The 16,356-nt window shown below is 60.7% G+C and overlaps 1 protein-coding gene across 5 annotated transcripts in view; it reads right to left on the bottom strand.

Moving 5' to 3' along the window:
- The window catches only part of Prdm16 (PR/SET domain 16), a 278,992-nt gene that overhangs the window by 180,167 nt on the left and 82,469 nt on the right, over positions 1–16,356 (bottom strand). For 4 of the 5 annotated variants that reach the window (XM_004639604.2, XM_023699472.1, XM_023699473.1 and 1 more), the window contains exon 2: positions 4,410–4,759. In XM_004639604.2, coding sequence (XP_004639661.1) covers positions 4,410–4,759 — 350 coding nt within the window. Of the gene's footprint in view, positions 1–3,905; positions 4,082–4,409; positions 4,760–16,356 lie in introns of those variants that run through there. The other variant, XM_023699474.1, reaches the window with a different exon arrangement.

Here is a 16,356-nt window from a genome sequence, read left to right as displayed (position 1 = left end):
CCACACCAGGAGCCACACACCAGCGGGGCCTCCACACCAGGAGCCACACACCAGCGGGGCCCCACACCAGGAGCCACACACCAGCGGGGCCCCACACCCATAGGCTACAGCGCTGGGCCAGAACAGATGTGCAGACACAGGCAGGAGCATGTGTGAAGTAGACTGTGTGCCCACCGCGCGTCCTCTGCAGCCCGTCCACCCTGCAGGGCTGGCATCAGGGCGGTGCACCCGTGCCCACCACGCACAAGGCCTCCTCCTGGCCCTCAGGGCCTCAAGTCATGCCTGGGGCTCCCTGGCAGCACTGGGCCTGCGCTGACATCCTCTGTGGGCCCCGGAGCGGTTGCTCTCGGGAACTGAAGCATCCATGTGCTCTAGGATTTTTCCCAGTAACCACAGAGTTTCCTGCAGGCGCTGGCCCAGGCCTGGCCCGTTTGTCGATTGAACAAACGGACACGTCTGTTAATATTCAGTGAGTTGTGCCGGGTGATGTGGCGGCCACTTGGGTAAATTCTCCAGATAATTGAAACTCCATCAGGCCCTGGTAACTTTTTCAACAGGTTCTGAAATGGGCACCACTTGAGTGCCAGCTGCCCGGGCCCATTCCAGGCCAGGCACTGGGAGAACCCTAAGGCTGACTGGGGGGGACACCTGTGCCAAGAATCTAGCGGAACTGGGAGGAGATGGTGCCTGGAGTCTGTGGAATCCCAGGTGCCCCTGGTCCTCCCACAGAGCTGCAGACCTCTGGGGCAGGTGGCCCAAGCCGCCCCTGTCTCTGCAGCCTGTCCTTCATTAGCAAAGCACGCAGCACCCGCTAAATGGCCTGATTTCCTCGACTCATGATCCAAACCACTGCTTCCACAGACCCCTGGGCAATAAAACACAACCTCAGGGGGATGTCCCGGCAGGCACAGCGTCCGGGAAAGTGCCAAGTCCCAGTGTCCAAATGGGGCCCCTCCTGACAGACCACGCCCAGGAGTGTTTCCAAGCACTGTGCCCACACCCAGCCTAGGAGGGGACAATGTCTCTCATGGGACAATTTTCCTTCTACAATGACAGTGTCCCATTCTGATGGCCTCAAAGCACCTGGGGAGAGAGGAGGAGCCCTTGGGGTCCCAGCACACAGAGAAGGTGGGAGGGAGACAGCCTCTGTGTGAGCCAGGAAGGCGGCAGAGGCTCAGTCCCCAGCCAGGCCTGTTCCTCAGCAGGGGGTCCCCTGCCCAAGGACGCCTCAACCCTAGGTGCCTTGGACAGCACCATCATCCACATCAATACACGTGGGGGAAAGAGGAACAACTGTGGGTGCCCCAGTCACCCCCAAGCTATGTGCTGACTGTGCCCAGTGCCTCGAGTTACAATTATAGACCTTTTCATCTGATGTGAACCAAACAGTCCAGAAAAACTTTGTTGCCAGAATAGACAGAAAATGAATTTGCCCCTCATCCCACAAATGTCAGTCAGAATGATCAGTGTGACCTGTGTTTCCCACGGGTCCCCAACAGCCCACGGCCCTCAGCTGTCCCTGTGAGGACAGGCTCCCGGGCCCTGGGGCAGCTGGGGCCTGGGCTCAGCCTGGCCTGGACCCTGAAGCCAAGCCGGGCCCCCTCGACCTCTTGTCACCTTTGCAAGGCTGTCGCCACTTACTCTTTATAGTAAATGGATACGGTGTTCGGGATAGTAGTATTCAGTTGCTCTGATTCTTAAATTCTGATTACCAAAGCAAGAGAGAACGACTAGGAGTGAAATTCGGGCAATGGTGGACAGCCTGGGCCTGGCTCCAGTGGAGCGCCGAACTTGCCCTACAGTAGCCCGCATTCCCTGGAGAACGTGGGTGAGCCGAAGGGCGGGCAGTGCCGGCTCCAGGAGGCCCTCTGCTGCCAGCCCAGAGCGCGCCGGGCACGGGTTTCCATGCTGACCTCGCCCTGCTTTGCTGCAATCAGGAGATAAGGCACAACCTGAGGAAGTCAAGGGAGACCCCGGGAGGGGACAGCTGCGGCTGGGTGTCCCTCCCGAGCAGCCTGCGCACCTCCGGGAAGGCCAAGGAACCCAGCGGAGCAGCACCCAGCTCTCCAGGATGCGGTGGAAAATTCCACTAGCCAGTCCGGGAGGCAGGGACAGCTTTCCTGCCCAAGAGCCCAGGCTAACGAGCCTGACGCCCCTTGTTGTCAACCCCAGGTGAAGGTGGTTTGGCCGGGGCCCTTGGTGGCCACCTCCTCCTGTCAGTCCCACCCTGGGCTGCTGGCAGGATACAACAGGACACCACGGCTATCTCAGCTACTTGCGGCAGGAAGAAAGCCCAGGGGCTATCGCAAAACTGTAAAGGCGGCCTGAACTGGAAAAGAAAACAAGGCCAGGCGCATGGTGGTGGGTGCGCCGGCAGCAGCACTTGAGGACACGGAGTTAAGGGCATATTTCTGAGTGCAGGCATGAAAGGACGCTGCCGGGTCACCACCATGGGACAAAGCTCTCCGCAGAGGGAGGAGGAACCCAGAGGAGGGGACACACCCCCACGTACATGGAGAATCAACAGTACTGCAGAGTCAACAAGCACAGACAGGTGATAGCGACGGCTCGTACCAGGCCTGGCACCGTGGGAGCCGCGGAGATACGGGCCATTTCTTTAAAATTAAAAAAAAGAGAACCAACTAGAAAGTAAAAGCAAACAAACTCGTATCAGCGCAGACAAGAACAAAGTCACCTCAAGGTCACCACGGTACTACCTGTGGGGCTCATTTACCCTCCAGCATCCAAGTGCCACCTACTAATTAAATAGTTCCGATCTTTTTAAGGGCCTCGAACAAATGCCCTCAACCCCGCTCCTGCCGGGCAGGGGGAGCTGGCACAGCCACTTCTTCGAGGCTGACTGCAGCACACAGCCCCCAACGCTCACCTGTCACATGGCTTCAAAACACTCTCGTCCAGCCCCAAGGACGACATGTGGACTGTGACACAACCTGTCATGTGCCACCAAGGCCTGCGACTCCCCCCCTGGCCCCTGGCCAGTCGGCCCCAAGGTGACCTGGAACTTCTGCCACACACGTTGCACTGTCCACTGCCTCTGCCCAGCTGGGGCTGCAAGCCACCCCTCTCACCGCAGTGTGGAGCGCTGCGGGCACCACCAAGCCGGCCCATGGTGGGGTCTGCACACGTTTTCCTTGAGCCCCCTGGTTCGGCCGACCCTCCAACCGGGTCATCAGAGCCCTCTAAGAGCTGGAGGCTCAGGTTGATGCTCAGGTCCAGATGCCCAGGAGAAGAGCCACACAGGGTTACCGGGGAACCCGCACACCCCGCTGAAGAGCAGGAGCCCTGCCAGGTCAGCGCTGGGGTCCATGGCCACTTCCATGGACCTGCTACCCAGCAGGCCCGTCAGCACATCCCAGCTCCTGTGCTGGGCTTCTGAGCTGGCCCAGGCTCTGCAACCGGCTGCTGGTTCTGGACTCTCCAGGGAGCGTGGAGAGGAAGGCGGCGAATGCAGCCCACGGACCCTACAGCCTCGAGGAAGATGCAGGCTGACCGGAGTCGGCCCTCTCTTGGCAGATGAGCTTGGAAACGTTTCCAAAGCCTTTGCGTTGAGAAGTGGGGGACAGGCGACAGGACCCCTGCCCCACAGACACTCACCCCACTTCCTGCTGCCTCGTCCTTCCCTGGACTCTGCCCTTCCCGGCCCTGACTCAGAGGGTGCAGCGCTTAGGAGCTGTGAAACCCCAGCCTGGCACTCCCACTTTCTGCCCAGCCAAAATGCCTGCAAAACAACATGGGAACTCGGCCCCAAGTGCGTTTCTGGGGTGCGCTTGTCCCTTCAGGCCACCTTGAGGCATCCCAGGCCCGGCCCAGCATCGCTTGTGCCTGAGCAGCTGGCCACTGCAGGGACATGTTTGGAGACACTGCCCCTGTCTGTCCCAGCGCACCTTGCTGTCCTGATCCTCAAGGCTCCTGCGCCATCCGGGCAAGCAGGGCCTTTTGCCCTGGGGCCAGGCGGGGCAAGAAGCCTTGGTACCTGCACGATCCGGTGCAGACGCAGGTCACTCGGGGCTCCTGCACTGCCCAGGCAGGACCCCACAGCCACGCCACCGCTTCTGGCCCATTCAATTGATCACCCCACTCAGCCCCAGCTGGGGTGGCATGTTAGCACCTAGCATCTGGCAGTGGCGTGGGACATTTTAAGACATGAGCTCATGAAAGACACATTTCCGGGAGGAGCCTACAGGGGCCGACGGGCGTCCACGAGGACCGCTGATGTTTTTTGAGTCGCGTCATGCGGGCTGCAGGATAAAATAACCCTGGGAAATGTGACATTCGAAGGCTCTCTCCGCCCAAGACCGCCCGTGCCTCCTGCCTCGGGCAGTGGCTGCTCACCCGGCTTTATAAATAGATTGAACACAAGATAAATGGCCATGTTCGACCATGCTCACCTCCCATCCAAAGTCAGCCTCCTTCAGCGCAGCCCGGGGCGCCAGCACATAGGGGCCGAGCCGCTCCCCAACCTCCATCTTCCGCTTGGCCCAGATCCCCAGACCGGCCCCAGGGATGGAGGACTCCCGCAGCTCAAAGTCCGGCGGGACAGGAATGTCTTCGGGAATGTAGACGGGGGCTTCATAGGGCGAGCCTTCCTTGGGCGTGAAGTCCTCGCTGGTGGGGAAGGGGGATGGTGGCCCCATGGGGATGGGGGACAGGATGCTGTCCTCGGTCTCCTCCTCGGCACTCTGGCCAGCCAGCAGGTCTGGGTCGGGCTCATACATATTATTCACAACGTCTCCGTCACCTAAAGGACATAAAGTGGAGTCAGCGGCTGCAGGGACACAACAAACCCAGGAGCTAGGCCCTCCTGGGCCCCGGGCACCAACACGCCCACAGGCCTAGCACTGCCCCAGCCGGGCAGAGGCTGCCTCTGTGCACCCCAAGCAAGCAGCTGGCCCAGGATGCCAGAGGCTCCCAGGCAAAGGCCGCCAGCCTCAGGGACCAGTGCCTTAGCCAGGCAGCCCTGAGCAGCAGCACCACGGTGACCAGAAGTTGTCACCCCGGAGCCATGCGGTTCTCATCTCCTGCCTTGGGAAATGGGGAACTGAGGACCCTAAGTTCTCAGGAGAACTCAGAACAGGGGTTCATGTGCAGTTTGCTCAGACTTCCTGCCCCAGCATGAGGCTTCTCTGGACACCCCTCTGGGGGCGGCTGGGCCCTGGGCAGAGTTCCTGGCAGTGTCCGATGAGCTCAGGAAGGCAGGGAGCAGGCTTTCTGGGGTCCCCCTCACAGGGCTGAGGGTCACAGGACTGTGCAAACAGAGCAGGGCAGGCGAGGGCTTTTCTTTGGGATCCATGCTAGTGAAGGCTGATGAGGGGTTGCACCCCCTGGAGTGCGCAGAGAGGAGACTGAGGCGCGTGGGTAGGACAGGAGCAAACCTGGCGCCAGATGGGGCGGGGTCCATCCGAAGGAAGCAGCTGGCCCAGCACCTGCCAGTGGAGACTCAGCAGGCGGCCGGGGAGCGGCCAACCAGCAGGAGCCGCCCAAGTGTCCATCAGCTGCGCGCGGATGGATGCCCGCGGTGGGGAGAGAGCGCCTGTGCTGGGGGGCTGAGGCATCACAGCGTCCCGTGTGTCTAAGGCCTTGTCGCAGCCATTCTGCAAGGTGCCTTGCCGTCAGTGGCAGCCACCTCCTGTCAAGGCCAGAACCTACTCCTGGCTGTGACTTTGAGCCCCGAGCCCCGCGCCCCACTGAGGGGTGGTTCTGTCCTCCTCCAGGTGTGCCTGCCCCGACACATGCAGCCCACAAACACTCACATCACCTGTCCCATAAAAATAAAGACACTCTAGGCACAGTGCAAGAAAGCTGACACAGAGACAGGGAATGAGCCCCCATCTGGGGGCGTTTGCAAGCAGCAAGTCCACAGTCAGGACGTGGCCAGGAGGTGACAGGGACGGGGCACGGCTGCTGGCACAAGGCTCTGTGGGTGTCGAGGGCATTTACAGCTAGATGGAGCCGCACAATGGCTGCGCGTGACAGCTTGCATGCTCAAGGCCACCTAATGGCTCGCTCTAAAATGGTTACTTCTTATGTCACGTGAGCGTCACCTCCTTGGGCTACAGCCAGGAGGGCCGCGGGGCCGGGCAAGCCTGCTCCTCTCTCGTGCCGGCTGCCCCAGTCCAGATCCATCTGCCCAGGCCCCTGCCTAAAGCCAATCTGCGAGCCTAAACCTGCAGTGGTGACCCTCGGCGGTGGTGGCCGGGGACCTCCCTGCACCCCGACTTTGGCTGGCAGAAGAGAAGCCTAGGGGAGAGGAGAACTTCGAAGCACAAGAAAAGTGATTTCAGATTCACACTGGTTGCAAACAGACCGACTTGAGGAATCACAAAATGTTTTCTTTCAAAAGAAACCAAAGTCACGGAAAAAAAAAAATCATGCGGATAACACTTATTTAATTTAGCAGTATTCACAGAAGTAATGATTATGTCTTAAGTGGCCAACGGTTCCTTTTTAATTGGCTGGTGGGCTCCTTTCAGAGAGGCAGCAACTGAACTGCCGCCTGGGGCCTCCGCCCCAAAGCCCGAGTTGTTTAGGTTTGAAAGCACACCCTGTACGCTTCCCGTCGACTGTGTGCGGCAGAAAGGTAAATTAGAAGGGGGGGTAATTAACATGCCACCTTATTATTTGGAACTGGTAACCGCACAGAGCTCACAAACAAAATCGCACTGGCAGCCCGCTTTCCTAGAGCATTCTTAACTCCTTTGGGGCGTGGCTGCCTCTGTCTATCGGGGCGAGATCGGGGTCTGATTCAGCCCCGTGGGGACTGTCCCCAGCAAGTGCATGTTCATCTCGGGGCTCCTTAAAAACATTTTTTTTTTCTGTTTGAATTCTACTTCCCCAAAACCCTCACCTACCAGTGCAAAATCGATGCTTTATGGATTTGTTTAATTCACCGGCCAAGCAAGCAGCACAGAGAAGCACAGCGCTTCCTGCTGATTAAAGGGGGCTCTGTGTTTGCCTCAGCCCTGGCCTCCTGTCCCCGGTGGTCACGGGGGTTAAGTGATTGCCTGCAGCCACCAGAAAAACCGAGGGCTCCATTTCGAGTCCCCTGGCTTGGGAGAGAGCTCCTCTTTCAAAGGTGGAGGAGAGGAGGCCTACTCAGTGGGCAGAGAACAGAAGGTGGAAGGATCGGCCCTCGCAGCTGAGGAGGAGGCGCAGAGGCGGTGCAGACGTGCCTGCGTCCTTGGGGAACTCACCCCACCACTCAGTTCTCTGGAGGCATCAGGACAAGCAGACGTGGTGACGTGAATAAAGATCAGGCCTCCCCAGCCGCAGGCTCCAGCCAGGACAGCCTCGGAGCCACTCACCGGGGCCAGGTGCCCAGGTCCCCATGGTGGTGGTGACATTTCTCGCCAGTGTTGTCTCAAAGGGTGGAATGCAAGCTGGGAAACCCAGGCCCTGCGTCACTGGCCACTGACCTGTCAGGAGGCCGCTCTGACTGCTGCTGTGATCTCGAGCTACGGGTTCCTGACATTGCTCTTGGGAGGTCTACTAAAATAACACTAAAAACGGGCTGTAAGGAAACAGGAGGAGGGGCAGAGGGCAGCCTGATCAGTCAGCCAGCAAGGTGCGGCCACAGCACAGCCACTGCAGGTGCTGCCACATCCATCCCTGGTGAAGCCACGCTCAGACCGCGTGGCTCGCACTGGTCCGAGGCAGGCACCATCATTTAATCTCACACAGTGTTTCAGAGAAGTGGCCAAACCCAGCTGCTCTCTGGGGCTGGGTCTGCTCTGCCCCCAGCCTTCACCCTGCTCCTGGCTCTAGGGCTGGCGGGTCCTGTGAGTGGAGAGGGGCGGCCAAGGGCCACAGCCAGGCCCAGGGCAAGGGAGGAGCTAGGCAATGGAGAGTGGGGGGCGGGGGGCAACCCCTGAGTCTCCGGCTGACCTCACACCTGGGGCAGGAGGGGAGCCCGCGAAGGGCGCAGGGTGTCGTGTTCAGTGTCCTTCTGCACTGGGAAAGTGCAGAGCCCACAGCACACAGCTACGCCCAGGGCGGGAGCCCGAGGCGGCTGGGCTGTGCCAGTCCCAGCATCCTGCCCCAGCGGTGCACTGGTCCTCCCGGACGCCAGGGGAGGGGCCCGTGACGGGCACCCAGGCGTCCTGCCCTTCCACACAATGTCGCGCACACACCCACCAGAGTCTCGGTCACACCTCAGTGTCCAGCACCGCCATCCCCCCGCAAACCAGCCCCTCCGCATCCTGCATGTACCTGGCTCAGCTGTGACACCCCAGCTCCACTAGGGCGCAGGAGAGTGTACAGACTCCCCCTCCACGAGTGCCAGAGAGGACAGAGCTCTGACAAACCCACAGAACACTGGGGAGCCATCTTCTACACCAGCTCCCAAAAACCCAAGGCTAAGCATAGAGAGGGGAAGCCCCAGGAGGGTGCAACAAGCCCAGGCTGGGAAGCAGGGACACCTCGTCCTTAGTCCGTCTCTCCAGCATGAGAGTGCGAGGGAGGCAGCCAGGGTCTGGCAGGGTCTTCATGCTGGGCAGCAGGCATCAAGGGGAGGGGGGTGCCCTGACTTCCACGGGGCAGGTGGCTCCAGTTCAGGATCTGGAAAGTTCGGGCCCATCGAGACCCTCCTCCTCCTCCCCTCCCAGAGCTTGCAGCCAAGCAGGGCGGGGACAGGAAAGCTGTCAAGAGGCCCAGGACCCCAGTGCCCAAGCCTGAATTCGGGTGCCTCTTCAACCTGCTCCAGAGGAGCTTGGCCGGCTGCCCCACGCCCTGGCAATCAGGAGAAGCCTGGAGAGCTGAGGTCTTTGCTCTCTTTCCCAACCCTGGGGTCCCACAAGACGCCCTTCACCCCTGCCAGGTGCAAGACGGGTGAGATCGCATCAGGACTCGGGCTTCTGGAGCAAGACACTGCAATGGGTAGAAATGCAAATCCCTGAGGCACTGCTTCCTGGGGGCACACACAGCGCACATGGACCCCACACAAGCTGCCCCCGTCTGGGGGGGGGCTGGGAGGGCTGTGGGTATGCCAAGGGCAACGGCTCCCCCACCCACTGAAGCTGGAGCTTCCTGGGCTGATGCAAAGCAGTGCAAACAGGTGGGCCTTGCTGGGCCCAGGCACCTGCCCCAGCCTATCCCGGGTCACTTAGCCTGCACCAGAAGGGTTGAGTGTGCATTTCCTGTCCTCTTGTGCAGTTGGGGAAACAAAGGCTCTGGGAGTGAGACAGTCCCCCAGAGGGAGTGACAGAGCAGGCTGAGTCACCCTCTCTCACCCAGGCACCATCTCTGCCCCATCCTGGACACCACCCTCAGCCCATGGACCTGCCCAAGACTGTCAGGTGTCTGTCCTCCAAAGTCAAGACCGGAGAGGGAGAAATGAAGGAAACACCTGGGCTCCTTCGGGAGGGCCTGCCGACGCCGACGGGCTCCCCTGTGCACTGCCCCCCACAGCGCCCACTCCCAGCTCTCCTCTCCTGGAGGCAGCTCGCTCTGCCCAGAAGGCAGCATTGTCTGCAGGGTGCAGGCCCAGCTCAGTCTCACCCTGCCCCATCCCTTAGGCTTAGAGAAAGAAGTGGGTGCCCTACTTCCACGGTGTCCCCAGGAGGGACTGAGGGGACCAGACAGCACACCTGGCGCAGACCCAGCTGGCCTGACCTCTGCCCCATTTGTGGCTGTGCATCTCAGGGGTGCCAGGCCCACGGCTTCCTGTGGGTGACCCCCCGGCCTCGGGATGAAGCTGCAGCACTGTAGCAAAGATGCTGGGGTTCGGGGCAAGGCAGGCGTCTGTGGGTCACAGGCAGCCAGGTTCACACGGAGCAGACAGAAACCAAGTTGGGCCTGATGCTTTATGTGAAGAAAACCAGGGCATATTCAGGAGCAACGGTGCACGAAGTCACAGAGCCCAACACCAGGCCAGAAGCATCCAGCGTGCGCCAGGCCATGGCCCAGGCCCCAGAACCTCAGCCCTGGTGGCTTCTGCTAGGCTGGCCTGAGAGTGCCACAGTGCGTGGCACGGGGCCAGTCCTCTGCATGGCCACAGGTGCCCTGCAGGTTCCTGGGAGGCCAGGACATGGTCTTTGCTGGGTAGGGAGGGTAGCACCGGCAGGGCAGGGCAGGGCAGGCTGTTGGGACACAAGGAGGTGATCTGAGGCCACCCAGAGCCACAGGAGCTGAGGACAGAGGTAGCGAGCTAAGCACCACAGGTGGGGGTTGGCCTGAGCTCATCTGAGCCCTCAACAGTCACCTGGCAGCCTTGGGAAAGGTGGGGTCCCCTGAACACCCCAGCGCTGGGTCATTGGTTGGTGCTGGCCTGGGGAAGAGCTGGAAAGGGAGCTGTGACCAGGTGGCTCCAGCTGTGCCACTTGTCTTGGGGACTTTCACCCTATTACTAAGCTGTCCCAGAGTAGGGACCCTAGGCCCTAATGCAGATGTCACCCCAGGGGCTTGTCAGGGCTGCAACTCATGGGCCCCCAGACCTGGAGCAGAGGGGTGGCACAGCCTGTCCCAGAGCCCAGTCAGTGTCCCTGAGCTGGCACCATGCCTGTGCTGATGCTGGTGGGCAGGAGGCCACAACAGGAAGTGCCTAAGGTTGGGGGTGCTGCATCCTGGGGATGTACATGCCCTGGATCGTCACCCTGAGAACCTGGGCTGGTGCCGTACAGGCGCTGAGGTGTTTTAGTCCAGATGGAAGGAAAACAGGACCTTAGCAGCCCGTGGCTTCCAGTGGTTCTGGTCTCTAAAAGAAGAAATGGGGGCCGGGGAGATGGCTCAGTGGAATAAGCGCTTCCCTGGCAAGTGCAAGGGCCTGAGTTCAATCCCCGGTTCTGCAAACAATAAATAAATAAATAAGAAACGGTGCCTCTGTTTCTTTCTCTCTCTCTCTCTCTCTCTCTCTCTCTCTCTCTCTCTCTCTCTTAATGTCTTTAGTACAAGGTCTGGAGTGTCTGACTGCAAAGATTAGACTCATAGTGATCCTCCTGTGTTCAGCCTCCCAAGCGCGGGGAACACAGGCGCACACCACCACACCCGGTCTCGTTAAGGTCTCAGCACATCCCGGGGCTGGAGCCACACAGCACGCCAGGGATTGAACCTTGGTCCCTGCGGCTGCCTAAGCAGGTGCTTTAATCTGCTGAGCTATCGGGCTGGCCCTCTGCACCTATTTCCCTCCCAAGTGACACTGAGAGCCCAGCGTCCTCCTCAGCACCTCCGTCTCTGGACCCTTCTCCCTATGGGCCCCGGGAGGCCAGCATACAGGCAGCAAAGCCTACCTGCCTTGCATGTGTGGGTGGGGCCTCCAGGCTCCAGGAGGGACCCCAAAATGAGAGGGAACCTGAGCCACATGAATGGGGCTCCCCTTCCACCCCCTCTGTTCCAGGAAAACCTCAGCCCACCTGAGCTACTCAGGCACCTGCAGAGAGGGTACCTGGACCGCAAGCCCCTGGGGGTGTTCAGAAGAGCACCCCATGTCCTGAGGCCTCTGGAAAGCAGCAGAGACCCCAACATGGCCTGCCCTGGGGGCGTGGGACCCCAGGGCAGCTCATGCGCTTCATGCCCAGGTGGCGTTAAAATCTGTCAGCCTTTTAAAGCTGCAGAGGATGAGCAGCCCGGCTGCCTCTGGGGACACGAGCAGCCCGCAGAGCAGAGGCCACAGCCGCAGCGACGCACATGCTCCTTGGAGGACACGCTGCTCCTCGGCACCCACTGGGCCTGAGGTGCGCACGGCCGGAGGCCACGAGCTGGGCTGGACTGTGACACTGCTTTGTGCAGGTCGAGGACACGCACCCCAGACAGCACCCCCGGAAGAAGCCACCTGAGGGAGTGGTCTGAAATTATCGATGGCCACCCTCATGCCAAACAGGAACAGGGCTGGGGGTGGGGAGAGTGCAGGGACGGATGTGTAGGAGGAGGAGGGACGGTAGGAAAGAAGGAAGGAAGGCAGGAAAGAGGGAGGGACAGACGGACGACCGTACGCATGGGTGGATGGGCAGAAAGATGGTGGACAGAAGGAAGGAGGGAGGGATGGAGGGAGGGAGGGAAGGAGGAAGGGAGGGAGGAAGGGACGGAGGAAGACTGGCTGGATGGACAGAAGGACAGGCAGAAGGCAAGAAGGGAGGAAGGAAGGGTGGAGGGATTCAGGGCTGTACCAGTAGGTGGATGGGTGGGTAGGTGGGTGGATAAGAGGATGGATGGGTAGGCCATTCTTAACAGGAAAGGTGGGAGACAAGGACCTCCCCACCCTGCTTGCAACTTTTCTGCCCCAAGCATGGAGCCCCATTCACCTGAGTTCTGCTTCTCTCTCCTAGACTCTGATTGGTTAATCTGGGAAGTGCCCCCGGGTCTCCCGGCCCAGCCCACACCTTGAAAGTGGCAGGGTTTCTCTGGCACTCCTTCAGGGATGACCCAGGAAACACCCCACTTCTGCCCCGGCCTGGCCTAGCACTGGCACGGGGATGGGGGAGCCATGCCTTTGGCATTCAGCTGAAGACCAGCTGGCTGCCCCTCACAAGGAGCTGTGTCCCACCTGAGCCTCTCTGGGGAAGAAAGGCAGTGCGTGGGTGTCTTCCTCCTGGCCCATCTGCCATCTCGGAACCGAGCAGGGAGGAGGCAGTTCCCTAGGAGTGGTGAACGTTGTGGGGGCACCCTCCCCATGGGTGGGGAGGGTGCGGATACACAGCAACTCCTCAAGAAGACTCGGCCGGTCCTGCTTCTACTGGGGGTGCTCTGCCCAGCAGAGTCAGAAATGGGCACCCCTCTTGCAGAGAAGGCCCTGGGCTGCAGGTGACTTCCAGAGTCGGCTTTCTAAGTCTGGCTTGCCAGAAGGGAACTCTGGCACGATCGTCCCCAGCCCTGGGTCTGGGCCTTGAGACAGCAACGAGGCAGCTGTGACTCCAGGCTGCCCCGAGGGGCGCTGTGCTCCCCCTCTGCCAGGCCGCTCCAGCACCGTGCGCATGGGCACACCCACACCGGCGGCGGCAGCAGCCCCTTGCAGAGCTCTGGAGCCCAGAGCAAAGCACGGCTGTTACTAACATGCAGATTAATGGCGCGGAGAAAGACAGCTCTGCAAACATGCTAAATATTAATAATAATCAATCGCTGCTTCTGCCCCTGAGCCCGTCCACAGGGACAGCCCCAGCTGCAGGGCTGATGGGGCACTGCTGCCCTCAGGGCCGGGGAGTGCGGCTGTGGCCGCCTGGAGCCTGGCACCGTGCTCTCAGCCTGGAAGAGACTGAGATGCAAAACTTCCCTCTCATGGAGGCTGGGACGCTTCCCTCCACCCTCGCCGCACACCATCTTTGTCAAAATCAAGAAAGCAGGGACAGCTCACGGCGCCACTTCCTCTCTGCAGATGACGGGGTGGGGTCAGAACGGCCCGAGGTGGCAGTGCCAGGCCTGGCCCTGAGCGGTCTCTCTTATCTCTGCTGAGCTCTCCGCCTCCTGCCGGGCAGCCCCGAGACCATGCTCCGAGTGAACCTGAGCCTCAACCCCAATGGCTCCAGGGTGGGAACAAGCTCTCTGCAGAGTTGAGCTGAGCTAGCGGGTCCCCTAGTCCAATCCGATGATGTCCTTGTAAGAGCATACACAGGGAGAAGACAGCCACAAGACCACAGAAGCAGAGACTGGAGCGATGTGGCCACAGGCCAGGGAATGCTGGGGACCACCACGCGTAGGCAGAGGCAGGAAGGATGCTCTCAGAGCCTTGGGAAGGACCACAGCCCTGCAGCACTTTGGTCTGAGATGGCCACTCCCAGAGCTGCGTTCGAGGGGCCCCATGTCTATGGATTTGAGAGACTGCTTTGTGGCGCTTTGGGGCATAGCCCTAGGAAACTCCACAGTGACCCAAGCCTCCTTCCCCTCCATTCTGTCTGCTGAAGCCCTCAGGCAGGCGATTCACTGGTCAGCCCATGTCACAGAGGAAAGAGCAGGTGCACCCACCCTCTGCCTGCTGCAGGCCCAGCACACTCTGGGTATTTCCTGGGGATCCCTAGCCACCCACTGTCTGAGACTGAACCTGTTTGTCCCAAGTCATTTCACAACTCTAGAAGCTAGCCTCTCAGCTCAGAGAAAACAAAGTCCACCCAGAAGGGCAACCGGAGTGAGCGGCCCAGCCCTCCCTGCTTGCTCATCCTGGGCAGCCAGGGCCACCCATGGCTGCGGGGGTCCAGAGGCCCACAGCCTACAATGCCCATCCCAGGCCTGGGGCCCCACCCCGCGCATGGAATCCACCGGTACCCAAGGCCGCAATGGGCCTGCCGGGCCACCTGGCCCTACTTAAAGCCAATGCATTATTCTAAGACGATTATTCGTCCCGCAATGCTCCGGGGACGGCGGGCTCGACTGCAGGCCCGCATCTTCCATTTCCCGGCCGCCTCCATCGCCCCGGGCAGGCGTTGACTGACTCCGATGCCTCTGTAATTTTTATCAAGGCTTGTTCCTGGTAAAAAGCCTCTTTGTTTCACAGAGATGTGATTTGGCCTTTTTCTCCCTCTCCTTTATTCCTTGGTTAATATGCCACTTCCCCGAGCCCCGGGGGCAGCGAGGTAGCCCGTGGACTGCTCAAATCTCACTGTTTTTCTTCTAAATCACAGCGAGGCTCCTCGGCCTGCTAAGAGCTCTGGGGCTGTCAGACTGCACGGGGTGCCTGCTTAACCCTTTCCCTCCCAGGCTGTCGATGTGTCAGACCCCCCAAAAGAAAATGAGCGAGGGCTTCAGGTGACAGCTCCAGGCCCTCCCACTGGCCGCACAGCAGGGTGGCAGGGCTGGGGGGTGCAGCTTGGCCCACAGCACTGGCGCTGTGTGTCCAATCCTAGAACATTCACCCCACCTCCACACACCTGCACCAACTTGGAGACAAACACCCGCAACACAAAAGCGGCTGCGCTGGCCATTCGAAGGGGACGGGACACTTGCACCCGGGTAACTGCCCCCACCATCCCATCCCAGAACGCTCTGTCCCCCCACACATAAAATGTCCCCATTGAGTGGCTCCTCACTGCCCCTCCCCAGCCCCGCACCCCCAGCCCACGGCCGGTCCAGAGACCTGGGGGCTCAAGGGGCCGACTGAGCAGAGTCAGACGGGACTTGTCGCTCTGTGACTTGCCTCCTTCTAAGGCTGAGCCACGCCACCCGCGGCAGGGCCGCATTCTGACGCTGGCTCATCTGCGGCTGCCACAGCTGCCTCCACCTCCAGGCCACTGGGAACAACGCTGCAGTGCGCGTGGGTGTGAAAACGTCTCTTTGAATCCCCAGCGTGCATTTAGCATCACGGGGGGAGAGGGCTCTAATGGGCTTCCTACCGAAGGGAAGCTGGCTCCAGGGACAGCCCACCGCCAGGCCCCGGGGCGCTGCCTGGCTGATACCAGGCTTTGGGAGGCAGGCTGCCCTCTCTCACTCCCAGGCTGCTCCTGCTCGCTGCAGCGGTGTCCTCCGCACATCCGCGCGGGGCCGGGGCCGGGGCCCGCAAGCCATGGAGCCTCCTGACCTCTGTCCTCCTCTGTAAACAAGGCAGCAATCCAACTTGCAGATGCTCGGGAAGTCAGCGCCACACTGCCCTTGGTGTGAGGTGCTCCTGTCCTTGGCACTACAGTCGCTGTGGTTGCCAGGCAGCCCCCACACCTGGCACCAGCAGCCAGCAGGGCCTCACAGTCACCCAGCACTTCAAGGCCTCCCGTGTGCCAGGCGACCTGGACAAGGACCGTCCTGTGCCGCTGGACAGTGGCTCGCATGTTGGGATGCAGACGAGGGGTCTGGAGTGTCCCCAGGAAGCCAGGCTTTGCCCTCCACCCAAAGCTGGGAGCTGTTCAGGCTCTGCAGACGTCACCAGCCCTCCCAACATCTGCAGGTAGCCAGGAGCTCTGGCTGGGAGGCTGGAGTTGGGGGCCACAAAGGCAGGGCCATCTCTCCACCACAGGACTTCCGTGGGTTCTGCCCAGATGTGCAGCGAGACTTGGCTGGCACCTGGGTCTTTCCAGGGAGAAGGCAAAGCCCCACAAGCTCAGCAGAACCATGAGGGCCCACGGTTTGCTCAGCTGATGAAGGCTGAGTGAGTGTAGCTCGGGCACAGCCAAGGAAGATTTGGGGAAGGGAGCCCCTGCCTGGCCACACACCCCTTCATTCCTGCACACCCAGAAGCCTCGAGCATCCCGGCAGGGCCCCAGGAGGAGGCTCTGAGGCCAGGCCACCTGGACAAAACTCACTCTGCAGAGCACGCACACAAAAGCGAGTGAGTGTTGTGATTCAGTTCTCTGCTCTGCTGCCCCTGCCCCTGCCCCTGCCCAGGCAGCACACGGAGGAGCAAGGGGTTAAATGCTGAGCAAGCGCCGTGACAGCCACCACCAAACTATTTATAGACATATTTATCTCTGTAGCTCCTACCAGCCGGGCCTG

This window comes from Octodon degus, unplaced genomic scaffold (assembly GCF_000260255.1).
Source record: "Octodon degus isolate 3935 unplaced genomic scaffold, OctDeg1.0 scaffold00113, whole genome shotgun sequence".
Classification (NCBI taxonomy): domain Eukaryota; kingdom Metazoa; phylum Chordata; class Mammalia; order Rodentia; family Octodontidae; genus Octodon; species Octodon degus.
This window is presented reverse-complemented; position numbering and strand designations above follow the sequence as displayed.